At 40.3% G+C, this 18,955-nt stretch overlaps 1 protein-coding gene across 1 annotated transcript; it reads right to left on the bottom strand.

The window, feature by feature from the left end:
* Nucleotides 1-6,297: 6,297 nt before the first annotated feature.
* On the bottom strand, nt 6,298-15,658 carry CAV2 (caveolin 2). The gene is made up of 3 exons (XM_057390487.1): nt 15,452-15,658; nt 15,149-15,336; nt 6,298-8,316 (listed from the first exon to the last, which is right to left on the bottom strand). The coding sequence occupies exons 1-3, from the start codon at nt 15,599-15,601 to the stop codon at nt 8,166-8,168; spliced, it is 489 nt and encodes a 162-aa protein (XP_057246470.1). The 5' UTR covers nt 15,602-15,658; the 3' UTR covers nt 6,298-8,165.
* Nucleotides 15,659-18,955: the final 3,297 nt, after the last annotated feature.

An 18,955-nucleotide genomic window follows, 5' to 3' on the forward strand; every position in this document is an offset into this window, starting at 1 on the left:
CCCTCCGCATCGTCCGCCCTGTCCCGGCTGCCCACAACCCCCGACAGTGGGTCCCTTCGGCTGTGTACAGAGGCGACAATGGCTGATTGCGGCAGAGTTACCTGGGCGAGGGGGGGCAAGGAAGCAGTGAGGAGATGGAAAACTTTAGCTGTGTTTAGCGTCCAGAGCGAGCGAGGCGTTTGTCGGGCTCCCTCCTCCCGGCACTGACAATAGTTTACACAGAAACATCGCTGCTCCAGGAACAATTGTGGAAACTTGGACATCCTTGGGATGAAGAAAAAGATATTTTCTCAACTGTTTCATTTCAAAACTATGCAAATATTTAACAGTTCTGCACTTTAACGCTGCTATATTTTTCCCAGGAGCAGATTGACCCATGCATGTCTGCCATGCATATTAACCACTGGGATTCACTTTTATAGGGGAGTGGTGGGACGCTGTCTTGCCATGCTCTGTAATAGAGGTTCTTTGTAAACTCGGGGCATACGTTGGTGTAATTGCTAAAATATAAGTATTCATCACTGTATTCGAGATAGCTCAGGTTAGGGTTGCAGTATCAGTGTACATCTATAAAAATTAATCATATTTTGCTTTTGTGTGAGTGCATGCTTGTGTGTGTGTGTTTGCAGCCATTTGTTTTGTGTTGGGAAATCAGACTATGGTGAATGAAAGATTTATAACATTAACTGAAAAACAGTGACCTTATTTTTGTGCCATTTAGCACAAAATTGCAGCAACAGAAGTAGAAAATTCTTAACTGCAGTATATTTGGTTTTGGCAATTTAACAGAGAAATGACCTCGAAGAAGCCCCTGGCTAAGATGGATGTAGGCTCCACAGACGTAAATAACTGCACCTGTTGAAAATGCAGTCTGCATGGACATGTATTACTGATACATCAATTAGCAGTCAACTTTCTTTAGTTTATATTGCTAATAAACTTTAGAACAAATGCCTTGGATGGAAGTTTTCCAACTTTCCAAGTTAGTTGTAATTTTTAAAAGTAACATTTTTATTAATGCAAAAATTCACCTAAGTCATGATTAAAATATTTTTGTCTGTCCAAGCTTTTGAGTGTGTATATGGCGTCAAATGAGCATATGAAAGGATATAGGCTGTGCAATTTTTCTCTCCATCTGAAAAAAGCCTGCAAGACAGTTCTTTGTTTTCCTATCTAGGAAGATTTTCAATTAGTCACTGTTCTGCACATGAATCTGAACATTTTGATCCATCATTCAGTATCATTGCGTATCTCAAGGATGAGTGAAAAAAAAAAGAGAGAAACTTGTTAATTTGAAATGCTGAATTGGTCCTGGAAAAGTTTCTTCAAAACCACAGGCCCCTTTAAAAGATATTTCTGAATCACACAACACTACTGCCGCTAGAAGAATATAATAAGCTAGTGGAATTTATAAGTATTATGAGATGAATTCCAGAATAGGCTGCATACAAAGTGAAATAAACCATCACATTAGTGGTGCTTTTTTGAGCTGGAATAGCAAGAAATCAGCCTACTCAGGAAAATGCATGGGCACAACCAATCAGTAAAAGTGAGCTAGTTACATCTGCAGAAGTGGAGAGGGATGGAGACATGGCCCATTGCCTCTAGCACTACTGTATGAAAAATGCACACAATCTTAACAGCCAGAGACTTGGCATGGATGCACACAGGAGTTCTGCAAGGATCTCCTGCTACATTCAGAGGAAGAGTAAACTTTGAGCAGGAAAGTCCCTGGTAAAGGCCTGCAGGGATCTCCTGAAAGTGCAAAGGCTCCGTTCCCGTTCTGAATTACTATGAATGGCTTAGGTGGTGGCCAAAAATTACCAGAAAATGTAGATGCTCAAGCTGGCCTTGGAAGTGCCACCAGTCTTCTCATGGAGCTTAGCTGTGTGTTTAGTGGTCCAGGTCAGTTGCTAAACAGAACTACATGTCACCTTGGTTGGCCCCCTCACTGCCGTTCTTCATCACGCCAGCCACAGGCATTTCATACCTGATTTTTAAAAGGTTCTCTTGCTCCAAAATCTTAACYGAACTTTCAACCTTCAGAATTACATTACTTGAAAACTTGCTATAAACCTGGAGCAAAGCATGTGCAATCTATGATCTATTATCTTTCCATTTTGAGGGGAGGAAAAGTTTTATTATGGGTAGGAAATATGTCTTCCCAGAAGCCACTGAAAAAAAAAAAAAAATTGGACAAAATCCCTCAAAAACTGTCGGAAAATGAATCATGAAACTGAACTGAATGTGGATGACTGCTCACTGAGCGTCTTTGTCTGGTATCAAACACTCCTTCTTCCTCCACTCCTCACCCCCCTTTTAGTTTTAAGCTTGTGTAATTATTCCAGTTATGGTATTAACAATAGTCCTGATATATTGCAGTGTCAGCAAGATCAAAATCAGCCCTGGGAAAATGTTTTATTTATGTAAAGTTTCAACAGCAACAAGGCTGTCAGGTAACAGAGGCTGTCTGTAAACAGCATGCCTCACGCAGAGCACTTAAAAACCAGAGGCTTAGAAGGGAAAGATGATTGATTTTTTTGTATCTTCTGTTCAACTGCTTAACCACATCATTTTATGTGCAGTTTTGTATATGTCACTGGATGAAAGCCTTAGCTGCCAGAACTGTTGGTATTGAACTTTTAGTAGTCATGCTACTATTCTCACCCTGTTGCAAGCATTAGGATAGGTTTAACATGCAGGGCAATGTTTTCCTATTGTTTAAAGGAAAAATTTTTACTATTCTATTGCTTAAAGACTTGTAGTCCAGGAGGATTCATGGTGGTCATCCTGTCCCCACTCTCTGGAGGCTTTCCATATTTTAAATTGTAAGGCATTGGATCAGAACTTTTCCATAGAGATGGGTTCCCCTCTCCCCCGGTACACTGGAGTTCAGTATGCTTGCTGCAAATTCAAGTATGCATTTGTTATTTGGCCTGTTAGTGCCTTGAATCCAAGGATTAGTTATACCAGGGGAGATGGGTAGCTCTTCTCACATTCCTTCCTTCTCACAACCTCTTGCCAGGACTGATTTCATTTTATGTGGAAGTGCTGCTGCCATAAAACATTTCACAATAGCCTGAGGGCTAGAAGAGGTAAACCAACACTTGAGAAACCTGAAATCAATTTTTGCTTGAGGTGTGCCATTGCATTTGGACTCACTCTTGGGAAAGTGTCTTTTGGGGAGTACCTTATTCTGCTGATGTGCAGTTCAGTATATTTTAAGTAGTCTAAGGCTCCCCTTCTTTGGAGATTCTGACTGGGCTTAGATTTGAATAAGATGCCAAGTTGCTCAAATAAGGGCAGTTCTGGGCATGACAAAAGTAAAACTGTAGGTATTGTGGGGGGTTGTGCGAAAGGGAGGTGCCTTCTGAGTTCAGACATGTTCCTGGTTGGGTGGCAGCTGGGCAGGGATTACAATTTTGGATCGAAATGCATGACTTTCTCTCATCTCAATCYTGCAGTAGGTGTGTACATCTTTTATTAGAGCTCACTCTGTAGGTCTTTAGCAAGATAGCTTGTAACTGCCTTGACTGAAGAGGCAAATAGATTGAAAGCTTTAATTCTGCCAGACCTTGTGCAAATCAAGTCCCTTTTTTCTCAACCCTTTTCAGTATTAAATTCCTTGAAATCTACTGAGCTGGACTATGAATAATGGTTTATGTCAACACTGTTCTGTACCATTCCACCACATCTACCTTACTACTAAATGTTCATGTGTTTTACAGAAAATGTTGGACTATGGGACTTATTTTATAGGATGGGCTTTCTGCCACTATGCTTCTCTACCTAAGCATTGCCTGGTAAACCCTAGCTCATAGTTGTAGCATTGTGATAGCTCTAATAGTGTAAAATAAAAAAGCAAGGTCAGGTAGGTACATGGGGTAAAAAGGCAGCTCTTACTGAGCTGAGGCAGTTGGAAAATAGAAAAGCTTTCCCCAAGGTTTTAAATCAAAGTGGATCTCTCTATTTTATCCCATTTGAGTGTCTCAAGTAGGATCTAATTCAGTGCTTCTAATATGTGAAGGGGTCCTTCTTTCTTCTACTTGCAGCTGGAAGGAGAAGCTATACAACAGGCAAAACTGAACATCTAAGAGATGACACTCACCTCTGGCATCAAGTTGTGAGAGAAGTGTGTAGAGAACTTACCTCACTACTTATGTGACACTCTACTTGCTTCCATTGACCTTCACAATTTCTGAGGCAAATACAACTTTTTATGTAGCAGAGGAGAGAAGCCAAGCCAAGCCTAGCCCAATATTTTGCATTATTTAGTGCACTCTTTTCTCTGGAGGATGATTCAAAGCAGGAACTTATCTTAGCTTCTCTGAATTACCTCTCAGAAGACATTTTCCTTTTGTTTCAATGAGCTTAAGAAGATTAGTGTCACCAAGCTAAAGCATTAATTCACCTCTAATTAGTAAATTCCTGCATGAAGAAAGCAGCTCCAATCTTAATGCCTAACTGCTGGTTCAGTATCTCTGGAGGCCTTCAACTCTAATTTTCATGACCACAGACAACAGACAACACTGGTAAAGCGTCTGGTGTTTGACCTTGTTCTATTTGCATTTTTATTTAAAAAAAAACTCCAAACACATGTATTTGTCCATGTGTTTTTAGAAGAGCTAATAACAGCAATAGTTTTATCTCTGCAGGTGGGGGAATGATCACGCCCTGTAAAAATAAAGGACTTACCGTTCTTTGGCTTCCACTAAATATGAGTGTGTGGTCTGAGGTCCCAGAGCTGCAGGAATGTTCTGAACTTTTTAGTCAGTGAATACTTAAGTGAACTTTTTGGAAAGGTGGGAACAGGCTCTTCATTTACTAATACATCAAAGTATCAGTTAAGAATTTATTTCAATTTATATGGTCAATAACTAGGGTGGTGAAAGATAAGATACAAATATAAAAGTTTCAGAGTCAGATTAGGAGGATTTTAGGAAACAGCTCTTGTAAGGAGGCAGGTTAACTTCTTTGTGAATTAAAATTAAAAAGCCCATAACAGAAATCCAGGGTTAGTTCTGTATGTTAGTTGTGATCTTCATGAAAAAAGATTCTGAAATATTTTGCAGTCAGAACAGAGTTTCCAGCTCATCACTGTAGATCTATGGTCTGCAGTAATAAGAGACAGGCTGGAATCGGAACATCTCACATTATTTATAATAGCTCTACCATGATGACGGAAAGTATACTCTTGTTACAAGCAATAACATTTTCCCTGTTCCACAGAGAAGATGCCTCAAAGTAATGACCTGAATTGGGTGTAAATTTTCCTACATTTGTTACAGAAAATGAGACTCAGTTTCTGGACTCGCCTGTCTAAATTTTCATTTGTAAATTGCTTTTAAGGGATCAGCTGGGATGGTCTGTTCCACATTTTAACCGAATTGGAGACAGACCTACTCCTACATCGAAGAGCACAGTTCACTGCCAGTTCCCATTCAGTCCCTGTGTCCAGCAGGGGAAGGTGTTCACAGTACAGGCTGTGCTAGACTTTAGGATGTATGTCAGAAACACAAAATCCTGAGAATACATGCCAGCCAGAGTTGCCTGGGGCAGATTAACACCGAATATTGGAGAGTCTGTAAATCCTTATACTTCCTTCCTCTCCTTTTATGGATAAAGTAAGAGTATTTGCCAAACATCTAATATTTTACCCAAAGTCTAAGAGTACACTTTGTATTTTTATAGTAAAGGCACACCTGTTTCAGAGAAAGATATTGCTATAAAGTATGTAAGAAATYAACAGCTTTAATTACATGCTTGCTTCAGTCTTAGAGCAGCTAGAGAAATGGTGAAAAGAACTGATCAATGAGAAGCCTAAATCAAAACATGAACAAACCAAATCGTTCTACTTAGTTGTCTGTGGTAGCTAGAGCCAGTTGACTTCAGTAAGCTATTTCAGAATGCATACATCCAGCAATGCATATCATAAAATGATACATCTTTCTCTGGGGAATGGCCTCATTCTCAAAACTTCAAACATCCAGACTTGGGTTCCTTCAAACCTTAGGGTTTTATAGGRCTCCTTTTAGACACAAGAGCTAGTACTGATTGATTTATTTTCTTTTCTTTTAAATGAATTCATCAAGGGGATATTTTTAAGTGGAAAATATCTTTGTAGAAGTCCTTGGACGCTGTAAAAGAAAATAACTCTCAAAAGACTTCAAGCCTAGCCTGGCCAATTTTTATTTTCAAAAGAGTTATTTCCATGTTGAACATAAGAAAGATATTTTGAAGAACACATCTGAAAAACAACATAACTTCTTGCAGAATAAAAAGGAACAAGAGAAGTTACCATGGGCACTAATCAGTAAGATCCAGTTTTTGAAAGCCCTATGAATCCCTCTCTAAATGTCCCAAATGCTAAAAATACTTTTAATATACAAAGATGTTCTTAATATAAAAAGAATATACAGTGTCAGGTAGCTTTAATAGGCCAACAGGCAAGAAAAGGAAAATTCTGCAGCTCATCTGTAAAGAAAGCCTGCGCCTGTAAAAATAATGAAGCATTATTTTGAATGTTGCCAAAATTCTTCAGAGAATTGATCTGCTTCAGAGATCTGCATGGGCTTAATTACACACAGAGATGTCATTTTCTACTATAAATATGTTAAATGCAGTTGATAATATTGGAACTTTATTGATAATCATCCATTTCTTTACTTCTCACATCTTTTGGAAGAACTGTATAGTATTCTATGCTGTTTGGCATTTTAAGAGTTTGTTCAAAAGCTGAAAAATCTGAAAAGAAATGAAATTGACAATGGGGAACAGCTGACATTTTATTATTTTATTAGATACCTCTTGTTTGATAAGAAAGTTGAGACAGCATTTTAGAAAATAACATTCTAAATCATACAAACATTTTACAATTGCAACTTACCATCTGTATTTAAATAAAACAGCAGCATAAGCCCACCAGAAGGCTAATGTAATGTTAAWGTACCTCTGCACACATTCTGTTATTCTGGTTCATAAGTCATATTAGGTGCAGAAGGATGAAGGGCTTTTTTTAAGGGGTTAGGCTCTGAAGTAGTAAATAAGCAACAGAGAGAGTCAATTCAATAGGTTAGGAGAATTAGATAAGGATACCAAGTACACTCACTTGCCTAATATAAGAGCTTGCTACCCAGTTAAAGTGCTAGCATATTGTCTATCACTTTAAATATCACAATGTTCATACCAATAATATACAGAAATAGGCAAGGTAACATTTATTACACCCCATTTTTAATAAAAAACATTTCTCATAAACAGATATTTCCAACTCTTTTGCATGATTGTGTATGAAAACACTTATAATCTTTGCTTTTACACACAATCATATATAATTAATATATTAGAATTGTATGTCAACACTCAAAATCTACTTAATTTAGAAGAGGAAATTTTAGTTATCTAAAGTAGTTTTTGCAGCATCTCACTCTTGCTGCTTAGTAAATTGGTTAGAATTCAAATACTACAGAAATTATGATTCAAAATAGCTCGATCAATAGTCATTTACAAAGGTACAAAATATACAGCAAAGTTAATCTCTCATTAAATAAAATATACAGATTAGCTGATGTTACAAATCATTAGCTAACACCTTATTTTAAGGGATAAACTTTTAGGGAGCTTCCTTCCCCCTCAACATGGAGAATTACACAGCAGTTCCTTTCCCTGTATGTTTACGCAATGAGTCACGTTCACTTTAACTGCTGATAACAGAGGACTGGGTTTATCATTCTGYATAGCGAGGCCAAAAATGGTTCCTGGTGGAACTGCAGTGAAGTCACTGTGAAACCCTAGAGATCCGTTTTGTCTAAGGTATCACAGCGTACTCAGATTTATTTATCGTAATAACACCAATCATTATCACTGCGGTGGCTTTTAATCCTCCATGAGAATTCTCCTGTAATCTACCAATCAACCTACCATTAAAATAAAGTGTTGCCAATAAACTCCACGATCACTCTGTTGTTAAAAGTGAGCTATGAAAACTGCCTACTTATTCTTAAATGGATCTCCCTGATAATAAATGAGTTTTAATAAAAACAGCATGTTCCCACTTAAACCAGCCATGGTAATTTAAGTTTGGAATGAATGGTAAGTGCTTGTATGTTAGGTTAGCAAGAAGTATAACACCAGCTACAGCTACAGCAGTGTCACATCTCTGATATTTACTCGTGGTCCAGCCGTATATTAACCATGGCAAAGCATCGCCCGAGGCTATGAAAGAATGGCACGACGAAAACATCTGTCAGGCTCTTCCATACAGTTTGCACTGAAGGCAAGACCATGAGACAGGTTTTCACAAAAGGCACCACAATCCTGTAAAAAAGAAAATGAAAGATTTGAAGACTGGCGCTCCTACAGCATGGGGAAATCAGGATAATGAAACACCAGTGTGACATGTTATGGAAGAGAAGTGGTCCTTTAACTTTTATGACTTTATAATATAAATATTTAAGCAAGTCGACTTCACCCTCTTGCAGTCATCCTCCATCAATTTTGTTTCCTCAAGGCCTCATTCCTGCACATGCAGAAACACCATGATGCATGTGGTCCTATGGCCAGAATTATTTGTATGCAACATGAGAGAGTAAACAACAGATTTCTTCTCATTGTGTCTCTGCTTATTAACTGGCAATTTCTTTATGTGCTATTTAAAATTATGAACTTTTGCTATCTCTCCCTGCTGCTGGCAGGGCTGGTGTACATGATCTGCTGTAGCCCTGCTGCTACCCACTGTGGCTGAGGAGCAATCATCTCCTATGGACTCATTTGTGCTGTGGTCATATCTGAATGTGAGTCTTTAGCAGCTGACAGAAACACCGTGTTCCCCAGTTTGATTGACTGGAAACAGCACACTTTACAATCTGCTCTTGCTTTGCTGCCTCTTCTGGTGTTTCTTTTATCTGTCTCTCTCCCAGGCGCTCACACATACACACATCACACCACTGGTGTCTCATTCCTACCCATCTCTGTTACAAGTTGCTACAGTAAAACAGAAATAGGAAGGCCATATTCAGTTACATCAGATTATTACAATACAGATACACTATGTAGTCTCAGAAAAAATAGGCTGATCCTGTTAAGTTCTTAATTTGTGGATGAGAAATTAACATTAGAATGMAGTCAGAGCTCCTTGTCAGGGGAAAATATCTTTCTATTCACTCGGGGTGCATAGTAGAAAATACTGTGCTTTCATCTCCTGAGCACTGGTAAGGATCTGGGGATTGCTCTCTGTATGTACCAATTCCAAAGCAATGTCATTAATGGAGGCTTGAGCCAAGCATGCTAACAATGGAGGAAAGCCAGAAGTGCACACATGGGCAGCTCACCGGGGCCAGTGGATTCATGATAACTGACCACACTGCTTTAAGTTACTGTCCTTCCTTAATAATTTAGTGGTCCAAACCTCTGGTCATTTCACTAAGTTGGATGTTCTTACTTGGGTGCAGACAAACTAAATGTATAAATTATATAAATAATACTGAACTGCTACTAGAGCAAGGTTTAAAAAAAAATCCTTCTGCTATATTGAACATGTTTACTCCCAAAATCAGGTAAAAGAATCGATTCTTTCAATAAAGATAATAAACTCTGTTCTAGTTTACTGTTGTATTCAAAATTCAAGTTGCATCTGCATAATTCCACTGCAGAACTCTCACTGACTTTGACTGGAATGACAGAAAAGATATAATTTACTATTTTGTAAGTCTGAAGAAAAGAGCTGCTGTGTATTTACAATACATACTCCTCAGATTCACAAAGCCATGTTTTTTTAAAAGTTGAAGGTTAGAAATGTACTGAATCAAAATTAATTACTTGCAATGTTTATCCAACAGCTTTTGTCATACAATGCATGCATACTAGTACGTCCATGCTCTACTCAAAGCTAGCCCAGATGGATTTAAACAAGAATAGATTTTCTAAAACCTTCTCTTTTGTCTCTGCTGAAATACCCCATATTGAACTGTGAGCATTACTGGAATAATGTGCCTCTAGTTTTAAACTGAACCTTGTAAACTATGTGTTTATAACCACCTATATCCCTGCATACAGAACATGTGATCTATAGAGTAAAAAATTAGTCCTTAACCTCTTATAATACAGCTGACAAGCATCAATAATGCAAAGGAAAAAGTAAATTGCTATTTTTCCATGCAACACAGGGAAAATACCAGAAATGGCTATTCTGTTTGGGTTGACTTCACCTCTTTTCCATTTTGGATCGTTTATAAAGACTACATAATTGCTCTTTTGCAACCATCCATAATTATTTTGGCCTGATTATTTTTAAAATCTAACTAAACAAGAGAAGCAGAAAAGATGACATTCTTGTTGGACCCTCTGTTGACAGGATCACACAAAATACAAACTAAACAAACACCACAGTATGCAGAAGATTCATAGAAAGATGTAGAAGGCTGGAGAAGCAGTGATCATAGTACTTGAAATTGCTGTAGAAGTCATTCACACAGTACTGAACTCAACCTATTTTGATAATCTTAAATGAACATTTAAATGTTTTGGCAATATTTTAAAATCTTTTAGCACTTGTTATTAAATTCTTATATTTATGGTAAATACAGGCAAAACTCAATGTATGCTAAGTACGTAGGAGGATACATGAAACATGACAGCAACATAACAAAGCTAATTAATGTAAATAACTTTCAATTTTAAAATAAAAGGCAGTCTACTTATACAATAATTACTCAAACATCCTTCTTCAGAGAACACAACTCTTTACACCCAGGAGAGTCATAAAAGGTATTTTGTAACTTTTAAATTATGTGAGTGTGTGTATATGTGTATTTACATGTGTACAAGTCTGGATCCTGCCCTACAAAGGATATGTTATCCTACAGTGTGATATTTCCAGATTATCAGAGGTTACAATGTGCCTTCCATGGAATGACTAGGCACACTTAAAAATAAATAATCAAATGTCATTAGAAGCCACACATTTGTTTTTGTGACCTGACAAATGTAACGTAGACATCCTTTGCTGTGGGTTTATCCTGGTCTATACTTTTGTTCACAGACACAGAAACTGCCTGCTTGAGTAATGTTTAACAGTAAAATTAAAGTAGCACATCCTAAGGATATCAACACTGATGCCATATTGGTACTGTGAGTGTTAGCATGTAGTACAGCATTTGGAAGAAAATGAGAGGTCTGTTGAATTTGTCATCTGAGTTGAAGACAGGTACCTATATAACCTCTCATTGAATCTTGCTAGGTATATATATTACAAAATACCCCTCCTTTCACCAAAWGGGATGAATCATGTCTTTTGGGAACTGTTGAACTGAAAAGCACAAATTATCACATTTTTTTCCCATCCTATCCTATTTTCTCTTTATTCTGTTCAAGGCATGATATCTACAAAATTATACCCCTCAACTTTTCTCTATTTTGCTCACATTACTTTTTCTTCTTGCTAAATCCTGAGGAAACCCTGTTAAAATCCAAACACCTCTTGGAAATGGCAGATCACAATTTAACTCCCAATAATAATAAGAATCAACTTTTCACAGACTTGGGCAACAATGTTGGAGTAGTCGTGAACCATTATTTCAGATTTCTTCCTCAAAGTGAAGAATCACACCTTCTCCTGTATTCAAAATGGAACTTCAGACATGTCTTAATACTACTTTTTAAATATTCTATGTTCCTGTGCTGGAATTACCTAATTCCATGTGCTACATCAAGTTTTGAATTAAAAGTCTTGTATGGCTCTCCAGTACAAGCAAGCATTGAGAAAAGATGACTAACAATTACCTAGCAGTTGTACAGCTTCTTGTTGCATCCCATTAACCATTGGACAAGTGAGGCAATAGATAACCCCCAAAGCCTTTCACRACTCATACACAGCCTATGAAGTGCATTAAAATCAAGCATTATATATTCCAGGACATGGGGAGACTGGAAAAGATAAAACTACTACAAGGAAGCAAGACATCATCCATGTATTTCCTCTTTATAAACCAAGGGATATGTACTGGACATCGAAGAGAAGGTATCAAGGCAGCACCACCAGTTCATAAGATGGATCTTCATAGCTGTAATTTATTTCCATTTGAGGCCGCCAGTAGGGACTTGGTTTTAGGGTTGAGCATGAATAGCAGCAGTTATATAAACTTGAGGAATACAAAAGGCAAGAAACGATGCATATCCGTTTCTGCTTTGCATATGAGTCCCTGGCTACATCTTAGCACTGGAATGGAAGCTCAAACCAAGAGGTGCAGTGAGTACCTGCTGTTTTAGCCAGTGATGACTATAGAGCTGTGTGAGCCCATCTCAGATCCAGGACTCAAGTTATGGATCCCCAGATGAATCATTGATTCTTAGTGTAAATATGCAATGTACCAGAACACTATTATGATGAGACTAATATGAAATTCAGGTGTTAATTTCCAAGAGGTGGCAAACATGTGGCTTTGAACAAGAATCAATCACTAATCTATAAGAAATATAATGACTTTGCATGAAAAACCAAAGTGTTCTGCTCATGTTCAAAAATCAATAACCTTAAGAGCCGAAATCTAAGGATGCATTTAAAAGCTTTTAATTTCACAGCAAAATGTTACAACTCAGTGTGGCCTGCATACTCTGAGGTGAGAATGACAGTAAAGGAAAAATGTCAAGTAGATTTCCTTGAACTGGCTTGTATGCAGATCACCAGGCTGCTGGCTGGCCCAGTTTCAGCCCATCATTCAGTATCTTTTACCAGGTAATGTGAAACCACATTCTGGCTAAAGCAGCCAGTTTGAGAACAGAATATGCTCCACTTTTATGGTTAAAAATGAAAATTAGAGTGTATTACTATATATTTCTTACTCAGCTTTCTTTTTGCAGGTGAAAGACAACAGTTACTATCAGGTATGATGAGGACAATTCACAATGTTTCCTTGAGCATGAGAAATGATGACCTAGACTTATGTGGATTTTTAACATGTTAACGAAACTGCAACAACAGAGCTTTGTGCTTAAGAACCTCCAAAAGCTGTTGAAGCACTTTTGAATTTAGCCTCAAGAAAGGCTCCCTTATGACATATCAACATAATCATCTCACTGGCTTGGATGCTAATGAGTTTCAGTCTTCTGGGAGGGTTTGCCCAGGGTCTTCCCATGACATTTAAATAGCTGAAGACAGAGTCATAATRGTATTCCCTTTCTTTCACAAATGTTTTTTTCCGAGACTCGATGGCCCTACAAAGCAACCAGTACCCTATGTTTAGGGCCTCTAAACCTGCACTGCTCTTGCACTACTTCTCAAATGCAGAAACACTGAACTCTTCACTCCCATGTAATCTGAAACATAGACGTGCAGAGGTGCCAACTTAGTGTGTTCCACTTTTGCACTGCAACAAATCCAGATTGAGTTTGTGGGAAGATGAGGCAGTATTGCCTTTGGATGGTAGCACCAGATGGAGTCCAAGAGAGTGCAGATAGCACTCCTGAGTTACATGATTCACATCCATCCCAGGGCAAAGGAAGATCAAAAGGAAAGATCAGTTCTATAGTGAAAACTAACCTGGGCAAAGATAATAATTTGTTGGGGAAGATAGTGTGTTTACACAAAGTCTAGAGAAACTTTTTAAATGAAGTGCCACATTCAGACGGTTCTATTTCACATGTGAGAACCCACAGTTCCTGAGACAGTCACTAGGGACTTTGTGCACAAATAGTAACTGACCTCTGTGTCCTGGATCAGTGAAACTCATGTCTCTGTATCCAATTTGTGAAATCCAGATACCATATCCTTCTGAAGCACAAAAAAGCACTACAGTTTTAATAAATTTGCCATCATTGATTAATTTTTCCATAGATATTTCACTACTGGGAACCTATATATAATCACCATGCCCTTTTGCAGTCACAATGCACACTGTGGCACAGTGACATCTGACAGACCTAAAAATCTGGGCAACACTGTGCCTATGCACTGTTTGTTTGTAACAGTTTGGGAACAGAGACGTAGCAAGTGGGCATCTCTGAACTGCACTGCAACTCCTTTGGAAATAAAATGTTCCAAAATTCAAGTTAATCAGTTTTCAAAGTGCCTTGACAATGTCATCAACACAAGGTGCCATTCCACTTTCAAAACCTGAAATCTGCACCCACAAGATTGCTACCACCAGTTCAGATAATCAATATATTCCTAGGGTTTTGAGTTCACTTCCAGTTTCAGTGTTCTGTTTTCTTTGACAAAAGGAAAAGGATTCCAGTGTTACTCAAGTCAAATTAGACTTTGCCCAAAACTCGTGTATACAGAAAATCCTGGTTCACAGTAATAATGTCAATAATCTGCATTCATCCCTTCCTCTGCAGCCTTTTGGATTGTCACTTCCTTCCTCAACTTCATTATTCTCCCTGCCTTTCTTCCTTCTCCACCATCATCTGCCATTCTGATCTCAAGGTACTCTTCCTGGTACTTTGTCAGTGTATTATGCTTACGGTGCACAGGTTTGGTGTGACTTGGATGTCCAGTGTATTTGCCTGTGAACTTCGGCCATGGCCAGAAGCAACTTGCCTGACCTCAGCAGGGTTTTTTGCTTAGCTGGAAGGGCTTTGGGGCACTGCATCTAGAGACATCTAGCTATGTACCAGCTGCAAGGCACTGACAGTACATTTTGTGGCAGTGACACAGAGCGAGTTGGGCCCTCAAAAGCTTTCTTCAGTCTGTGAGGAAAAAAAAAAATGAAAGAGGTAACGGTACTAAGAAGTTAGTAATAAATTCAGGTGTTGGAAATACTCCTGCCTGGATATTTCATTTAAAATACATGTCTGAACAAATTCTGCACTTCAGTTTGAAAAGTAAGTTCAGTCATTATTATCACTCCAGAAGCCAGCCAGGGTTAGAATGCATTGCTGTAGGTGCCACCCAAGTGGCCATACAGGCTCTCTGCCCCAAGGAGCTCACACAGTCATGACAGACTGCTGGTAACAGCAAGGCAGGGAACTGAATCACAGAGAAAACATCGTTTCCTTTTCTCTCCCTTTAGAAATAAAGCAGTTAATATTAGCTGACTGACTACCGGTTGTAAAGGCGGCGGTCGCCGGCTGGGCAGTAATGAACGCTACAGCAGACGAGTTCCGCGGACCTGCGGGCAGAGCCCGGGCACCGACGGGCACAACACGCGCTTACCAGATGTGGAGGCAGCTGAGCGTCGCGAAAACGATCCCCACAACCAGGGCCAGCGGTATGGCGAGGACCAGAGTCAGCACCTTGTAGATCACGTACTTGCTGAGCTCAAACAGAGCGTGGCTGCAGATCCAGACTTTGTCGAAGGAGTGGGTGAGCTCGGGCTCCGCGATCACATCCTCGAACCCCAGCTGGAACAAGAAGCGGCTCTGCGGTCACGGGGAGCTGGGGCGCGGGGAGCCCGCCAGAGAACCCCCCTCACCGAGGGCCCGAGCCCCGGCCCGCCCGCCCCGGCCCGGCCCGCACCTGCAGGTGGGAGTTCATCCCGTGAGGGTCGCGGTCCAGCTCGTCCTCCGCGCACTTCTCCGCCTCCGACAGMGCGGGGCCGCCGCTCCGCGGGAAGTTGTCGTCGTCCATGAAGATGCGGGTGTCCGCTTTCTCCGTCTCCAGCCCCATGGCGCTGCCGCCGCTGCGCGGCTCCGGCCCGGCCCTGCCCCGTCCGCCACCGCAGCCCCGCCGGGCCGGGCTGGGGCGGAGCGGGGCTGCCCGGGACACGCCCTGCGGCCCGCCCGAGGCTGGCGGTGAGAGCGCTGGGGAGCCCAGGGACACAGGGGCCGGGCTCGGGGTGAGTGCCGGTGGCAGCCCGCACGTCCCTGGGCTTGGCAGCCGCTCTGGGGGCGCTCAGCCCTCCCAGCGGGCTGTCCCCGCCGCCCGGAGCTGCCGGGCGCGCCCCGTTTCCCCGTTCATCTGCGGTGCCGGCTGTCACCGCGGCCTCACGCCCGCCTGGCCTTTGTCAGTGTTTGTGGCATCGCAACAACAGGCAGCAGTAACAAAAACCTGAGGGGATTGTGCACTGGGCCGTGTCGGTCCGTGTCTGTGGCCCCTTTGACGCTGTAGGGAAAACAGGGAAAGAAACGGGGAGGAGAGGTGTGTCGCCACTGCCCACCGAGGTTCCCCTGTCYGGCCCAACCGGCCCGTCACACTCCGGAGGGTGTTTGGATGCTCTAAAGCTGGAGCAGTCCCACCTGGCACTTGCCTCAGCTGAGTTTGGGTTTTTCCAGTGAAGCCTGCTTATCAAACCTCCTGCGAGGCGGAGTTTACTTGACTCGTGCTGCTTAAACGGCCTAATGTTTAATGGAATAAAATARTGCATCTGCCATTGCAGGTATTTTCATGCCTTCTTAGGGCTTTAGCTTCAGTCTGTACAAATTAATTTCTCTCTTTTATGTGAGAACAAGTTTTAAACCTAAGGGTGATCTGTATAAAGTGACTAAATTATTGTAACGACTGCTAAAAGTATCTGATGATTCTGATATGCCGAGTGATCTCATGAGCTGCCAAAAGTTCGTTCTTGCTGCATTCAATAACCACAGTCACCTGTTAGTCTCAGAGAGAAGTGATAGTGCTAATCAATGATCCAGAACTGTTAAATTAAAAAGGAAGTTGCTAGTTTTAACTTCCATTAATTTTCACCACTATATTAAATTAAGGATAGCTTTAAGCTTTGAAAAGCTCACAAGGAAGTGATATTAAAAAAGATACACAAAGTTTGGGTAGGAAATCACCTATTACAATGCTCTGGTTCATATTGCATTGTTCTCGTTGGAAACTTCTGCAGAAAAGCTTTGCGTCTATGTGTCACTTCTCTTGATGGTTTTTTCTCCCATACTGAAGAGTTTAGTGATACCAATCTCACATAAATATTTTGGATACAACAATGTAGCTGTGGCTCACTAAGTCTAAAAAGGCTGCAAACATGAGTTTACAATAGGTTCAAAGGCAAATAGAGAAACAGCGTGATGGCTCAAGACATACTTATGAGCTGCATTTCTACCTTGCTCCCCCCAACCCCACCTTCCTCCATTGCGTTTTGCTTCATGAGTGAGAAGAATAAAAAAACAATTGACAGAGTCAAGGTTCAGCCCCACCATTCAGGGTGCTTCTGTTTTTTAGCCTATGGATACATGAGTGCTGCCCAAAGGCATTCATCGGGTTTCTGGTAGCTGCTTGRGTTAGGCACAGAAATTTGGATTTGGGTGCTGCTGAAAAGCAAGGTAGGAGCCACTAACACAGGCTCCCAAGCAAGGCCATTGGTGACAAAAGTCAGACCATGCWGGTTTGTACCAACTGCTTCCTGCCTCTCCCCTCACTAGAGGCATGGATCAGATGCATGTSCACAACCAGAGACCTGTTTTTGATCAGCTCTGCCCATTTCCCAGCCACTCCTGCTGCGAYTCATTCTACCCAGCCAGCTGGAGCAGTGAGTCCGTAGCTTTATTGCTCAGTTCCAGTTTTGCCAAAAGCTGGGGAGTGGTTCTTGAAAGATCTRCCAATGACACTATGCCATTGGAGAGTGGGCTTGCAGTATCAGCCATATTTATAAAAAGCAAATAGCACTTTCTTGTTTATATCCATGTGCTTTTTGAAATCTGTTATTGTATAAACTGATAAAAGTTGGGAAAGCACCATGGAAAATCAAGAGTTTACCTTTGTAATCTCTGTGGATTTGAAGTAAAGTGGTGATGCAATTGCTCCTGAAAGAATAATATTTTTCATGAAAAGCCTATTTAAAAGCAATAAAAACTCARGTCTACATATGCCTGAGGATGTTGGTTATTAAGAACCCCTTAAATCATGCTGTTTCAATAACTCTGATAGTTATTTTGGAAATGATTTGTGTATGACTTACCAAGTGAGGTTGAGGGCAAAGCCAGAGCAGCATCATGTTATAATCCCTGGCAAAYGTACAGAATAAAAAGTGGTATACACAATATGCAGTAAGGGGACTTTTTCCAGTATCCCTGCCCAGAGACACCAGGCTCAGATTTCTGCCAGCCTGGCTGGACAAAACATTTTGAAATACAAAAGTAAGAGCAGAGAAAAATGGCCATAATCAGGGTGCAAAACTTCTCCAATCTTACATGACATTCTCTAATAACCTTTGGACAGATTTCTTTTTAAAAAAATCTGTGTCAGTAGCAGCCAAAGAATTGTATCATGTGACACAAAATGCATTGTATGTGTGTCCATACTTCATCCCAGGTGTAGTTCTTTATGTGCCAAACTTCTGCTTGAAGATAACATCAGCTGTTGAAGAACTATGTAACCATTACATCTTTTTTTCTGTGATGTTTTTAACAAGTGAAAGGGTGAAATTATTCATTAGTATGAGTTTTTTGTATTAGAAGAGTCTCTCAGAACATGTTGTGGTACAGACAGAGTACCACAAAGGAGTCTTTGTACAGACGGAGGAAAAAGGAGTCTTCCAAAAATCTTGTAATCAAAAGTATAGGCCCATGGATGAATGATGGATGCAGACATATACATGGGGCATTCCAAGAAGCAAGCAAGGCTGTGTTGGGCTCAGTATTTTTATTACTGTTTTCATCCACATTATTGGAAAAGGACTTTTAGGAACTGGTTTGGAGAAGGATTATGAGAATACATCTTGCACTTTCATGGCAGTTCCTCTGAGGTGCAAAGTGCAGCATAAGGGGAAACAGTTCACAAACAGAATTTTGGAGAGCAAAGATCTTGGCAAAAGTTTTCATATCTATTACAAAAAATATCATGTTTAGACTTTAATGTGTAATTTTACTGAAAAAAATGTGCCATTTATTTTATAGGGATGTTCCTATTTAAGCTTTGAATATTACTTTGATTACTTTGGTTATTGTAGCTTTTTATATACAGATACMACCTCTTTCTCGGTCAGGGCAGGCATGTCAGTTACATATCTTGGCAAAAGCTTTCAGTTTTACTTTGCATTTGAGAAAGCTCCTCTGTCTTTGCAACATGACCATTGACAAT

The sequence above is a fragment of the Malurus melanocephalus genome, unplaced genomic scaffold (assembly GCF_030028575.1).
Source record: "Malurus melanocephalus ecotype Western Australia unplaced genomic scaffold, MMel_1.1 scaffold_27, whole genome shotgun sequence".
NCBI classification, from domain to species: domain Eukaryota; kingdom Metazoa; phylum Chordata; class Aves; order Passeriformes; family Maluridae; genus Malurus; species Malurus melanocephalus.